The 13,386-nt window shown below is 40.8% G+C and overlaps 2 protein-coding genes across 2 annotated transcripts; both read left to right on the forward strand.

Moving 5' to 3' along the window:
- Positions 1-454: 454 nt before the first annotated feature.
- Positions 455-3,617, forward strand: LOC137900559 (choline-phosphate cytidylyltransferase B-like). The gene is made up of 8 exons (XM_068744666.1): positions 455-535; positions 1,329-1,428; positions 1,863-1,979; positions 2,181-2,332; positions 2,421-2,499; positions 2,571-2,713; positions 2,839-3,027; positions 3,402-3,617. The coding sequence occupies exons 1-8, from the start codon at positions 455-457 to the stop codon at positions 3,615-3,617; spliced, it is 1,077 nt and encodes a 358-aa protein (XP_068600767.1).
- Positions 3,618-4,763: 1,146 nt separating this feature from the next.
- LOC137900874 (palmitoyltransferase ZDHHC20-A-like) lies at positions 4,764-11,836 on the forward strand. The gene is made up of 12 exons (XM_068745019.1): positions 4,764-4,881; positions 6,238-6,264; positions 6,349-6,443; positions 7,068-7,188; positions 8,357-8,426; positions 8,528-8,560; positions 8,663-8,783; positions 9,105-9,237; positions 9,321-9,447; positions 9,546-9,632; positions 10,191-10,252; positions 10,344-11,836. The coding sequence occupies exons 1-12, from the start codon at positions 4,764-4,766 to the stop codon at positions 10,385-10,387; spliced, it is 1,038 nt and encodes a 345-aa protein (XP_068601120.1). The 3' UTR covers positions 10,388-11,836.
- Positions 11,837-13,386: the final 1,550 nt, after the last annotated feature.

Raw genomic sequence — 13,386 nt, forward strand, 5'->3', positions numbered from 1 at the left:
CACACACACAGCTGTAGTTACATAATATCCAGCAGCGTAGCATTGTGGGTAATACGCACTGCTTTGATAAATGTTAGAACATGTTGCCCCTCTATGTTTGGTTCCAAAGGCTGCCAGTCTAAAGGCTGTGGATCTCAGGTTTCTTCCCACAAGACTGTTCTCACGTGAAAAAGTTCAGAACTACTGACTGGACTGTTTCATACTTTATGGAATGAAGCTCCTGTGTCTATGCAGAGCTACTCCTCACAAGGTCAGTATTGATGACAAGTGCAATCTTCATTCCGGATACGTTTATCCAGCTGGTTTGAACTTTGCTCTCAACGTGTATCGTCATCAGGGTCGGGGCAGGGTTATGGGATTTGAAATCCCTCCTTTGCACTAGTCAGGCCAGCTGCGAGGATCAGCGGATGACTGTATTAATATTGTTACTGCGGGAGGACACAGAGCATCCAGGATGGCCGGAAAGAGACGCGGTCGAAGCAGCAACGTCCAGCAACAACGAGCAGCACAACGCCAAAGGGGAGGCTCTCGTAGGGTAAGTCCTGCTGCATCATTTAAAATCATGTGGGATCTCAGCGTCACATGAACAAGACTCTCATTGTCTGAAATGTTTGAACATAAGTTCAAGTGTTACTGATATGACAGGTGGAACAATGTAGCCATGGCTCATGGTCATGTCACAAAGAATAGTCATAATAAATGATTACGTCATTCTGCTAGTTAGACTCATGCTAATGTTATCTGTTTTCATTGTTGTAAATGAGTCAGGGAAAAAGTAGAACTTTTCACAATAGCGTCTAACATTTGTGTGGACACATATGGAAACGTGCATTTCTGCCGGCTTCTTACTTAAAGGCGCAGAGTGGGACATCATGGCTATTCCAGTAAATAGTAAGGTAATGTATAGAAGAAGCAGAATAAAATTAAAGCATAGGAAATAGATGCTAAAGCAGGCTGCAGTCGTCTTTCTTGAAATTAAGCATAAAAATCTTAGCAAATTAGAAGTAACAGCTGAAATCTGAGCAGAATCTCAGTTCAAAGTATGCCTGGCAGCACCACAGATAAAGCTGCATATGGATCCACACACAAGACCAGACAAAGCTTATATAAGGTGCTCATTACATCTGAATGTTGAGATGACTCCCATGTCTTAAATTACATATTTTAAAATTTTCTTTTTTCTCTCTTAAAACTTTACGTTGGGACTCAAGACTATCAAGCATGATTAAAACCTTTATGATGATTATATTGTTATTAAATTAGTATCTGATCAAAATGAACATACTTTCTGTTACTGGTGTCTGTTTTGTCTCTGTTTTTGTAATCAGGCTATGAGGGAGCCGGCTGCCTTTACAAAGTCCACTGGTTGTGAATCAGAAGTCCTCTATGAAAAGCTGACCATTGATCAGGCGCGGAGGGGTACACCAGGTCGCACCTCTTAGTACTGCTGTGACCCAGTTTGTTTCCAATGACCGTGCATATGCCATCCATCCATCTTCTTGTAGACGAGACGATCGCAATTGTCTCATTAAGAGGAAGATGGATGGATGGCATCATGTAGTCACTGACATAAGCATCTTTGTATCAGCAATGTGTTAATAGTAGTAAAAACTCGTTTTAGTGCTATATATTGGGCTGATCTGCATTTTTGTGATGTTTTTCGCCATCAATTAGTGCACTAACATTGCAATAAAAATATCAAGGACTTTAGGTGATCAAATATTAGCATCAGCTAATAAAAAAATCGAGGCAATTTCAATGAATATCTATAAATAATTTGAACAAATACAGAGAGTTTGGTCGTGTCATGCTGAAAACACTTTTAGACACTTTTCTTTTCTCCTTCATTTCTTACCTTATAGCTCATCGTCCGGTGCGAGTCTACGCCGATGGGATCTTTGACCTTTTTCATTCGGGCCATGCGCGAGCTTTGATGCAGGCGAAAAATTTGTTCCCCAACGCACACCTGATTGTAGGAGGTATGCAAATATACATGGAAAACCTGCTGGAATAGTCAGTGTGTAAATGAAAACAAAGTGGACTGATCTGTCTTAACCATGAGGGAAAAACAACCACAATTTCAAAATCTTGAATCTTGGGCTACATCCTTCAGTTCAGTGACTCTAAAATATTGTTATCCATGACCATGTGACACATCCTCTCTGTTTCTGTGCCTCCAGTCTGCAGTGATGAACTCACCCACAAGTATAAAGGCTACACGGTAATGACAGAGGACGAGCGATACGATGCCCTGAGGCACTGCCGTTATGTTGACGAGGTGTTGCGTGATGCTCCCTGGACTCTTACCAAAGAGTTCTTGACAATGCATAAGGTCAAAGGTCGCACACAGCTTCTAGCAACATCATACAGTGACTCTCAAGCAGATGATCCATCTGAACACTGTAATGCTACACTCACAGATTGACTTTGTGGCCCACGATGACATCCCTTACACCTCTGCTGGATCAGAAGATGTTTACAAGCATATCAAGGAAGCAGGTGAAAAAATGAAAATTCCCCTCACAATGATTTAGAATCACTCAAACTCATCATTTATGTTTTAACATCAGGGATGTTTGTGGCTACTGAGAGGACGGAGGGGATCTCCACATCCGACCTAATCACTCGTATCGTCCGAGACTATGACATCTATGTTCGACGTAACCTGCAAAAAGGCTACTCAGCCCGAGATCTGAATGTTGGATTCATTAATGTCAGTGAATTTAAATTGAATCAATGTAAAAAAAAAAAAAAAAAATATATATATACACCGGTACTGCTAGTTTTGAATCAAGAACGAATCAATTATTTGTCAATTATTTTGCCCTTTTCTGGCAGGAGAAGAAATATCGACTCCAGAACCAGGTGGACAAGATGAAGGAGACGGTCCGTACAGTGGAGGAAAAGTCCAAACACTTTGTGTACAGAGTGGAAGAGAAGAGCCAAGACCTCATTCATAAGTGGGAGGAGAAGTCCAGAGAATTCATTGGCAACTTCTTGGAGCTCTTCGGACCTGATGGAGCCTGGGTATGTTTACTTTTACATTGATCTGTGACGGCAATTCTTCATTTAGAAGAATGTCATGTAATGAATTGAGACAATCAATGCAGAATTAATCAAAATACCTGGTCAAAATGTCTTCCATAAACTTGTATAAAACATCAAATTTTAATGTTTACAGTTTCCTGAGGATGAACCAAACTAGATGTAAATTTAGTTTCATTTTAGGTGGTGTTGTACGTTTGACAGTGTGAGTTACCCTTGTTTCTGGTCTTCATGCTAAATCAAGCTAACAAACTGCTCACACTTGAACTAGAAAACAACACGATTCGGTCTCAGGATGCTGGTGGGCTTACCGTTTACTGGGATGTCGTGTTCACTAAAAAACGTTTCATGTTCAGCATGCCATCCAGGAGCGGAGTGGTCGTATGCTTCAGGCCCTGTCACCTTACTCTTCACCCCGTGGCTCACCCAGCAGCAGTCCCACCAGAAGAGGTTCATTTTCCTCAGACTGCTCACCCACCTCCACCACCTCTGTATCTCCATCCTGCTCCTCTGTGTCCCCTCCCTCTTCTCCCACATCACCGCGAAAAGGCAAACGCTCCTCTTTAGAATAATCTTCGAGATACAGCAGACATTTACAATGATCTCATTATGCTGTGGTGATTTTATTGGTGTTAGAGACTGATGGTCATTACTATACGTAAATCTAAGAAGACGATTAATGGAAATTAATACATAAAAACAAAATAAAGATCAACACAAAGCATTTTCTTTGTCCAGCTACACGGTATGAAGCATTTCTTTGATAGACAAACTACACCCTAATTTATTTTAAATGGTCCTCAGCAATATTTTGCTTTCATTGCCTGACCCATCCCCCTTTAAAATAAAGGGGGATGGGTCAGGCAATGGGGGAAAATGCATTCTCCCCACCGCCTGACTATTTTTCTCCAGTCAAGTCCAGGAGCTACATCAGGGGACTGCGGTGGATGTGCGGCCGGGAGGAAGCGGAGGGAGTGCGGCACGTCCTTATGAGAAGTTAAAAAAATCAAATGATGATAAAATAAATATTATTTAGTCTACAATTTGTCTGATCTGTAAATTAAATTCATTGTTTAATAAAATAAAATTGCTATTTAGTAATTAAAATCACTGAATTTGCATATTTCCTGTTCAAATACAAGCAAACGATCCCACAAACACTGTATTGAGGTGCTGTTAGCATGTGCCAGTTGCTGTCTCTCTCTACGTCACAATATGATGTTTGTAGACACTTTCATTACATGTTCTTATTTTTAAGTCTTAGTAATGTATGTTTATAATGTATTTAGTCTTAATGGTTTGACATAAAACCGCATACGTAAGTTACACAAAAGCGGAAGAAGAAATACGCGAGTTCCCCCTAAATAAATATCTTAAATATCTCAAAAAGCTTAAGTATAACTCAAGTAGTTGTAAATCTCTGGTATTTGCTTGATGGCAATACTGTGGAAAATATGATTTAACAAAGAGCGATGAAACAAGTTTAAAACTAATCGTTATCGGATATTAATTGTTCCAGATATTAATTAATAATAATGATAAATCATTATGTTTCGTCGCCCGAGTGAAATCAATGCACACAGATGGGTGTCGACGAACCGTAAACCTCCGGGACTTGTGAGAACTACAAACATGTCGGCTCGAGTTTCTGGGCCTCTGGGCATCCGTTTGTCTCGTGCGCATATAAAATAATGAATTTGACGTCACGCGGATTAAAGATGGCGCCCTCTCATGCGCTGAGGTGCTGTAAACGGGCTGTGAACTGGGTACCCGTTCTGTTCATAAACCTGGTTGTCGGCTGGTCTTATTACGCTTACGTTGTGGAGCTCTGTGTCTGTGAGTAGCCTTACTTTTATAAGTACCGACAGGCCGCAGGGCGGATAGTTGTTCGTGTTGACAGGACGGCTGTTGCCAACTTTGACAAGCTAGTCGAAGTGAGATTTAAAATGATCCCCAGGCAGTTTGCGTACTGTCTGCCCTTAAACCTGTGGGCAGTATTATCTAAATATTCTATCTAAATATATTTGTTTCTGATTGACATTGCCAAATATGCAGTCCATTATCGGCTTACGTTATTTAACGTTATTATAACCAACAAACCACTTTTTTTTTTTGTCTAATTAACGTTGCACGTAGAACCAAAGGAGGGAGTCTGTCCAATGCACAATCAAAAATAAGAATTAAATTAAATAATTTCATTATGGTAATTATAATATAATACATCATCACTGTGCAGCTTGGTCATGTTTTTGTCAAAGATGAGAGAATATTGCTACTAAACAAATATGGACTATTGAAATGCAATAATAGATTGCAGAGTAAAGCGTTGACAATGACTAGACTGGTTAAAGTTATTGAGAGGCCTTTTGTAATGATTGGTATTCTCAGTTTATTATAAGTAAATGAGAATGAAAGTTTATTTTTCTATTGTTTCCAAATGTCTAATTGCAGGACCATATTTCTACCGTCCTCTGTGCAATCTGAATTATAACACATAAATACATGCTTTATTTATTTTCTACAAGTACAATTCCAAAAATAAATAAATAGAGTATTGTTTAAACGTAACTGAAAATAACATTTGTAAAGCCTTTACTGAAATCAGCACAAAACCCGAGATGTTTGCTGTTCAAACAGCTGCTACCCAGGAAGTGTTTTATTTTCTTATTTTTTATTAATGTTTCAACAAAACATGGAATCCAGTTGAGATCATAATGTTACCAAAGGGACAAACTATAATTGATGTAATTTAATGCAAAACAACAGAAAAACTTTTCATAATTAAACCGGAAGATCCAAAAATAATCAAGCAGGTCTGAACATCTTGGTGTTTTTTTTTTCATCCTTTACATATTGATCAGGTTTGTGTGCCGCGGCCGGCACCGGCACCGCCCCCTCCCCCTCCTTCAGATTCTTCTATGTAGTTATTCTGAGGTATCCGATGATACCATTATCATCAGCTCCATTATGTAGGCAGACTGCAGTTACGGGCGTCAATCAGTGGCTGTGGTCAGGACAGGGACATCCCTACTGAAACAAAGGGCTCTCTTATGGGTGGTCACTGGTGGCAGTGCCAGGCTGCTGCCGCATGGCGTGAGAAGGGGAGCGGGGGGGGGGGGGGGGGGGTAGGGTACGAGTAGTCATGCATTCTCAGACCTTTCATTTATTTATTTTTGTCTTTGCCTTATCTAGATACAATCTCAAACAATGCAGAAAGAAGTAAGTGTTAACTCCTACCATGCAAATAATTCATAGCAAAGATCATGTCGGAGGTCATTAAAAACTCTCTCTTTCTCTCAACAGTTGGCTATTTGGTCATCTTTCACATTTTCCTCGCCATTTTTATATGGTCATACTGGAAAACTATTGGATCCAGACCTGAAAACCCCTCACAAGCGGTAAGTCTGGGTGCGTACTGTCAAAATGTATCAGTAACGTCACTAGAAAAGCACTCAGAGAGCGCAGACCTCCGCCAAGCAGCTCATTCCCCTTATAATTGGATTTACACCGTCCACTTGGTGATCTGGATCATCATTGAAAGGCTATAAATTGTTCTTGGTATCTTTATACACCAACCAAGTGAATCGGAGTTGATGTGTGTTTTTAACTGATTTTTGAATCCAGAAATGAAGTTTTCAATATTAAAATGTTATGTTTTTTCCAGAAAAAGCCTCCATTATAAGTAAATGGGAAATCTGGACGGGTATTCAGATCGCTCACAAAATGTAAGGGGATCTAAGTTAGACCAAGGCCCATCTTTAGATTTTATTTTCTTCAAGATCTATCCAGCAGTCTTTCTGTAATCTTGCTAACAGACTGACAAAGAAACAGACAGGCAGACAAACGCCATCAAAAACAGAACCTCCTTGGCAGAGGTAATAATTAGAAAAAGCTTTGCCACAAATATATCTACTCTTGTCATGCTTTGAGGGCAGGATTCTGTAAATATAGTTTACAAATATAAAAAAAAACTCAATTTCACCCAAAGACTTCCTCAATTCACTCTCCTTTCCTGCCGTCAGTTCGGTCTGCCCAGAGCAGAGAAGGAGCTGTATGAGCGCGAGGAGAGACGGGAGATGCAGCAAGAGATCCTGAAGAAAGTGGCCAGGAATTTACCTGTGTTCACACGCACCGCGGGAGGAGGTGAGTTTACCCCCCAGAGCAGGAGGAGGTGAGTTTACCCCCCAGAGCAGGAGGAGGTGAGTTTACCCCCCCAGAGCAGGAGGAGGTGAGTTTACCCCCCCAGAGCAGGAGGAGGTGAGTTTACCCCCCCCCCCCCAGAGCAGGAGGAGGTGAGTTTACCCCCCCAGAGCAGGAGGAGGTGAGTTTACCCGCCAGAGCAGGAGGAGGTGAGTTTACCCCCCCAGAGCAGGAGGAGGTGAGTTTACCCCCCCCAGAGCAGGAGGAGGTGAGTTTACCCCCCAGAGCAGGAGGAGGTGAGTTTACCCCCCAGAGCAGGAGGAGGTGAGTTTACCCCCCAGAGCAGGAGGAGGTGAGTTTACCCCCCCCAGAGCAGGAGGAGGTGAGTTTACCCCCCCCAGAGCAGGAGGAGGTGAGTTTACCCCCCCCAGAGCAGGAGGAGGTTTGCCAGCACAGCAGCCTTTCTTCAGACTTAGTAAAAGGTTTGGGGAAACTGCTCCGTTGCCTCTTCGGAAGAGAGCTGCTCAGAAACCCGCATCGTTCAGTTGTTCCCTGCCTCACACAGCATTCTTCTTTTGGCTTAACGTGCAGCACTGCTCGTATTCTAAGTGTTCATTCGCCTCGGATGCACCTCATCGTGACCGGAGGCCACACTGTCAACAGTATATTTCACTCCATTGGTTTCACAGGGAAATCTGAAAATACCGTTTAAGGTCAAGGTTACTTTATTTGTACCCGAAGGTAGATTTGTTTTGCTGTGAGGTAAAGTTAAAACATCCACTATCCATTTAAAACCAGCAAACATACATATAAAATCTAAACATCTAAACAAACCGTTCAAAGTGCTCAAATAATATTTCATCAGCGCCAATGATGCATAAAAAAATGCATCATTAAACTCACGGGGAAAATACAATCATGGCGCTACAGATCATGAGTCGGTGGCATATTCTTCGCAGTGTCACAAAACATCTCATTCTTCTTTTATTGAAAACATCAGCTCCTTGTCATCCACTGTGAATGTGCAGCCTTTTTACAAAACCGTGTGTGTATGTGTGTGTGTCTGTGAATGTGTGTGTGTGTGTGTGTGTATGTGTGCGTGTGTGTGTGGAAGAAGCAATAGCTCTCCAGTACAAGTCACCAAAATGCTGCTTTCATTTTCGCCCATCAGCCATCCGCTACTGTGACCTCTGTCAGATAATCAAACCTGACCGCTGCCACCATTGCTCCACCTGTGAGATGTGAGTGATGTTTAAATGAAGCTTCCTCATCCATCTGCAGGGTTAATATGGGCAGCATTAGTCTGTGCTAACAGGATGTGTGTTTTGTCTTGTTTTACAAGGTGTGTGCTGAAAATGGACCATCACTGCCCCTGGTAGGCGTTTCCTCGTGTATATATATACGCACTTAAGCTCTTTCTGTTCCATCGTGACATCAGACTTTTGGAAATACATATCGTTCTTTGTCTGTTTTTCAGGGTGAATAATTGTGTTGGATTCTCAAACTACAAGTACTTCATCTTGTTCTTGGCCCACGCTTCACTCTACTGTTTAGTCATTTGTGCTACCGTCATTCAGTATTTCATCAAATTCTGGACCGTAAGTACCATGTTAAGAGGCCCCTGCACATTCAGTGTGTGCATGTGTGTGCTTGTGGAATGTTACATATAATTTAATCATGTGTGTTTGTATTGAGTGTATTTGCAAGCATAAAGATTAAAGAATGAAATGTTTCATCTCCAAAATAAATCTTCAAATAGCAGAAAAATTTCAACTAAAATTATTGTCGTTATTATTATTGTGCCTTTGACTAAAACTAACTAAATCATTCGTCTTCGTTGAGACGCGGGTGAATTTATGCTCCTTTGTCAGTTAGCTTGGCAGTAACGCATTCTTTACATTCTTTTTCCCGATCTGAAGAAGCAGCTGAGTGACTCACACGCCAAATTCCACATCTTGTTTCTGTTCTTCGTGGCGGCCCTGTTCTTCATCAGCACCTTGTCACTTCTCAGCTACCACCTGTGGCTCGTAGGAAAGAACAGGACCACCATAGGTAGCTACGGGAGCGTGCCATTTATATCAGCTCGCATCTTTTTACAAGTCACCATCACCAACTGTTTTCATTTTCCGTTCCAGAGGCTTTCAGGGCTCCTGTCTTCACTAGCGGTCCGGATAAGAACGGCTTTTCTTTAGGCTTTAAGCGAAACGTAGCTGAGGTATTTGGAGAGCAAGCAAAGCTCTGGCTGATTCCTGTTTTCTCAAGGTGAGATTACTCTGGCTGGTGTTCACGCATGGTGCACTTACCTGACTCGTCCAGCTCTAACATGTTCAGCGATGCTGTCTTTGCTACCATTTTACCAGTCTGGGAGACGGACAGTCCTTTGTTACTAGATTGGTGCACAATGAGCCTGAACACGTGAACAACGTCCTGCAGCAGAACGGCAAAAGGTCAGTATCGAGTATCATAGTTTATCATCTCCAATCTCAACATAAAAATGGATTCCGGTGTCAGTTTGTCTGTCTGTAATCATTTTTTTTGGGGTCTATATATACATCCGAGCTTTACCAAACTTAAACACATTTCAATCTCATTACAGAGTTGTGCCTTTTGCTAGTTGATTTTGTGCTGTTTCCACGGAAATGCAAACTATACATCATCAGTTTAACGCGTGAATAAACCACGATAAATGCGATGTAGTATTTTCTGTGAAAGGAGGAGTTTTTACATGGTTAGACTCACCAAAGAAAAGGGGGACTTTCAACGGAAACAAGACCGCAAGGGTCCTCTTAGACAGGATGTTTCACTGTACTTGTACTGTAATACATGCTACTGTTTGACTGTACTTGTACTCTAACATTCTATCTAATAAATATATTCATCATCTTCATCATCGGATATGTCGCATACAGATGCATCTGTTGATGTTTCGGGCGATGTTGCTAATGCGTTACCTTCAGGCTGTCCTTCTGCGGTTTAATCTCAGTCTCATGTGACTTTAATCGCAGCCCTGCCGATGAGCAGAACCGCGCCTGTGGACACGCAGTGGACGACAGCCACCGGAACACTGGTAGGTGCTTTCTCTCTCTCCTTTACAATGGATGAAGTATTTTCTAGTTGCTTTTCTGGGACGTCTGGTGTGTCCTCCCGTTTCCTTTCAGATGGAGGACAGATGGTGTCGGTGGTTGTGGAGAATGAGCAGTAGCAGGCGGGTAGATGTCAACGCGGCCCACTTCTGCAGGCTTCTCTTCCCGCTGTCTTTATTCGTGCTTGGCGAGGCGTCGCTGCGGATCACAGCGCTTCAGCAAATGATGACGACGATGCCTTAAACGATGAGCCTCAGCGCCTGCAGGAGCCATCCTCCACCCTTATCCTGCATATAAGCACACAACATCACTGTTATGGTCTAAGAAGAGACTGCACAGCGGCCTCGGGAAGTGCGCTGGCCTGCAGCCGAGATGATTCACGGGTTGTCTTTGTTTTGAGCCAAATTCAAGCGTTTTGTTGTTATTATTATTATTATTATGATGAAAACCTCTGGAACTGACCTTTGACCCTTGAGCCAATGTGTCCACGTTGTATGTGCTTGTCTATGTGGAATAATCCCATCATGCTTTTCAACTAGCAAATCATCATGTGTGTGTGATAATCTACAATTAATAACTGAGGCTGGTTATTTGATGTTGATGTAGTGGGTGAAATATTTTTGTAAAATACAAAATACTGACACATATCAACGCCCTCAGCACGTTCACGTATATGTGATCAGGTCTAAATCCAAGCACAGAAACGCTATGCAGACGGAAATTCATCAAATTGTCTAACTAAGTTTACATTTTACCTGAAATATGTAAAGATTTTAATGTTTACATTTTTGATATATTTATTTTTCTATGTTTTAGACATGAGACGTATATTAATCTCAAATTGTGGAGACCAAATGTAGTTTAAATGAGGCTAGAATGATTTCCATCTCTATTTCAGACGTAGCAGGTATTTTTCCCCAATATGTTTTCCATTTAATAATTGCACTATAAATCTGTAATTTGTTCTCAAATTCTTAATTTAAATGATCCATCAGTGTTTGTTGATTTAATTGTAAATTTGTTTTTGTTTGTTTAGTGTTATGAAACTATCGATAACTCCACATCATGTTTTCAGTCACGATTGTTTACTATAGTATGTTTGTTTCTAAATTATTCAGTCTTTATTTATTATACAAAGGATGCAAGCTCCGCTCTTTACATTTGTCTTTTCCAATTTGATGATTATATTATTTGAATGTTGTAAGTAAGAGCACAAAGTGAAACAATAATACATCTGAGGGACTTTTGATTCACTGTGTCTTTGAGCCAGAGCCAGATGAGATAAGACATTATAACCATTACTGAAGGAATGGCCTAGTGTCATTGTGTCATTACAACATTCCATCAAGTAGATCTGATGTACAGACACCAGTGATATTACTGCTTAATTTAAATAACTAACTTGTGACTAACTGAACAGAGCAGCTGGATATGATCATCTAGGCCTCTTAATACCTGTTAATGATACTAAATTGTTAGTCTAAGGTGATCATTATTCTTTAACTATAAATTTGATTTCTGATCTTGCATATTTATTTGCTGTGATTTTCTAAAATAAAAGATATATGAAAATATTTGCTTCTCTGTGATTGGATATTGGACCAAATATTTTCAGATGTTTGCAATCACAACTATAAATAAATTAAAAATGTGCTCAGAGGCCAGCCAAATCATTTATCATGAAAATGTATCCATCGGAATATCCTGTACCTTGTAACGCAGCTGATGACGTCACACAATATGATGATCCTGTAGCACCATCTGCTGGCAAATATATCAAAATGATCAAAAAAATAGGATAAATGAAAGTTATAAAAATGAAAACGCACATGAATCAATGACACATAAACAGTTAAATAAACAATGTAATAATTATTTAACATAAATAAATCAGCTGTAGCCTATGAGCCAGGGGTTTTACTGGAACTTGATATGTCTAATCCAGCTAATCCTCACTTTTCCTTTTGACAAGGACACGGGGAAAAGCTAACAAGACCAACATAAATAACATTTTAGGTGGTTGTTCTGTCCTAAAACATGAGAGAGCCTGCATGTAGCTGACATGAGATGGTTTATCATGTCTGACATGCTCAGACAAGTGACCTCTGATGACCTTTTGTCTGGTGAGGAGCGAGTTTGTCTTGCAGCTCGGGAGAGGTGAATGACCTGAGTGTCGCTCACCTGTCAACAGCAGCGCGGCCAGGAAACGCATCAAATGAGCAACATGATACAGATAGTTTCTACTCAACCATCTTCAGTCTACCCCTTTTTAAACAATTTTTTTTTATAGTCTCCCTTTTATCTAATGTCGACATTCTGGACAGCACAAATGATTAATATTTATTCTGCAGTCATTCAGGAAGTTTGATATCATTGATGTTCTAGTTTAATCAAATATCTGATTGTATCCTTTAATATCGGTTTTAGATTATATAAAAGGAATCCTAATACTATACAGCCCGATCCTTTAATTCAGTAAAAGTAATAAATTGTACATTAAAAAGATTTATGTATTATCTCCGAATGTCTCAACTACAAGAACATGGACGGAGGGATCTCCGAATGTGTTTCTTGGTATCTTGTTTTATATTTTTACACCATACACATTCACTGGGAACGAACCAACACACCCAGTCAAAGTCCATCTCTGCTGACACACTCATTGGGTCTCACCACTACCACTGTGACCTTGTGTTTTATTTTATTTTTTAATTATTGTGACTCAAACCTGCGAATGAATGAGCAACACTTATTGAAGTCCTCCCATAAAAAGTTCAAGCCCTGAACTTCTCGTGGCGCCTTCACTTCTAAAGCCCATCCACAGGGCAAAGTGCACTGCAGGCACTGGAATCCGCTACCTCTTAAGATAATGATATCAGATAACATTTTCACTCTCAACTCAGAGATACCTGGGCTGGTGTCTCATCCAGAGTGTACCCCACTTCTCAGCTGAGGCTCGGCTCCGGCAGAACCAGTGACCCAGAACTTTGGATAAGCGGCTGAAGACAAGACGACCGTAAGAAGATGAATGAATGAAGGCAGGAAGGAGTGAATGAATGAATGAATGAATGAACTCAAAGATCAGGGACTGACTTAAATGTATTTCTGCTCCAGAATC

Source organism: Brachionichthys hirsutus, chromosome 10 (assembly GCF_040956055.1).
Source record: "Brachionichthys hirsutus isolate HB-005 chromosome 10, CSIRO-AGI_Bhir_v1, whole genome shotgun sequence".
Classification (NCBI taxonomy): domain Eukaryota; kingdom Metazoa; phylum Chordata; class Actinopteri; order Lophiiformes; family Brachionichthyidae; genus Brachionichthys; species Brachionichthys hirsutus.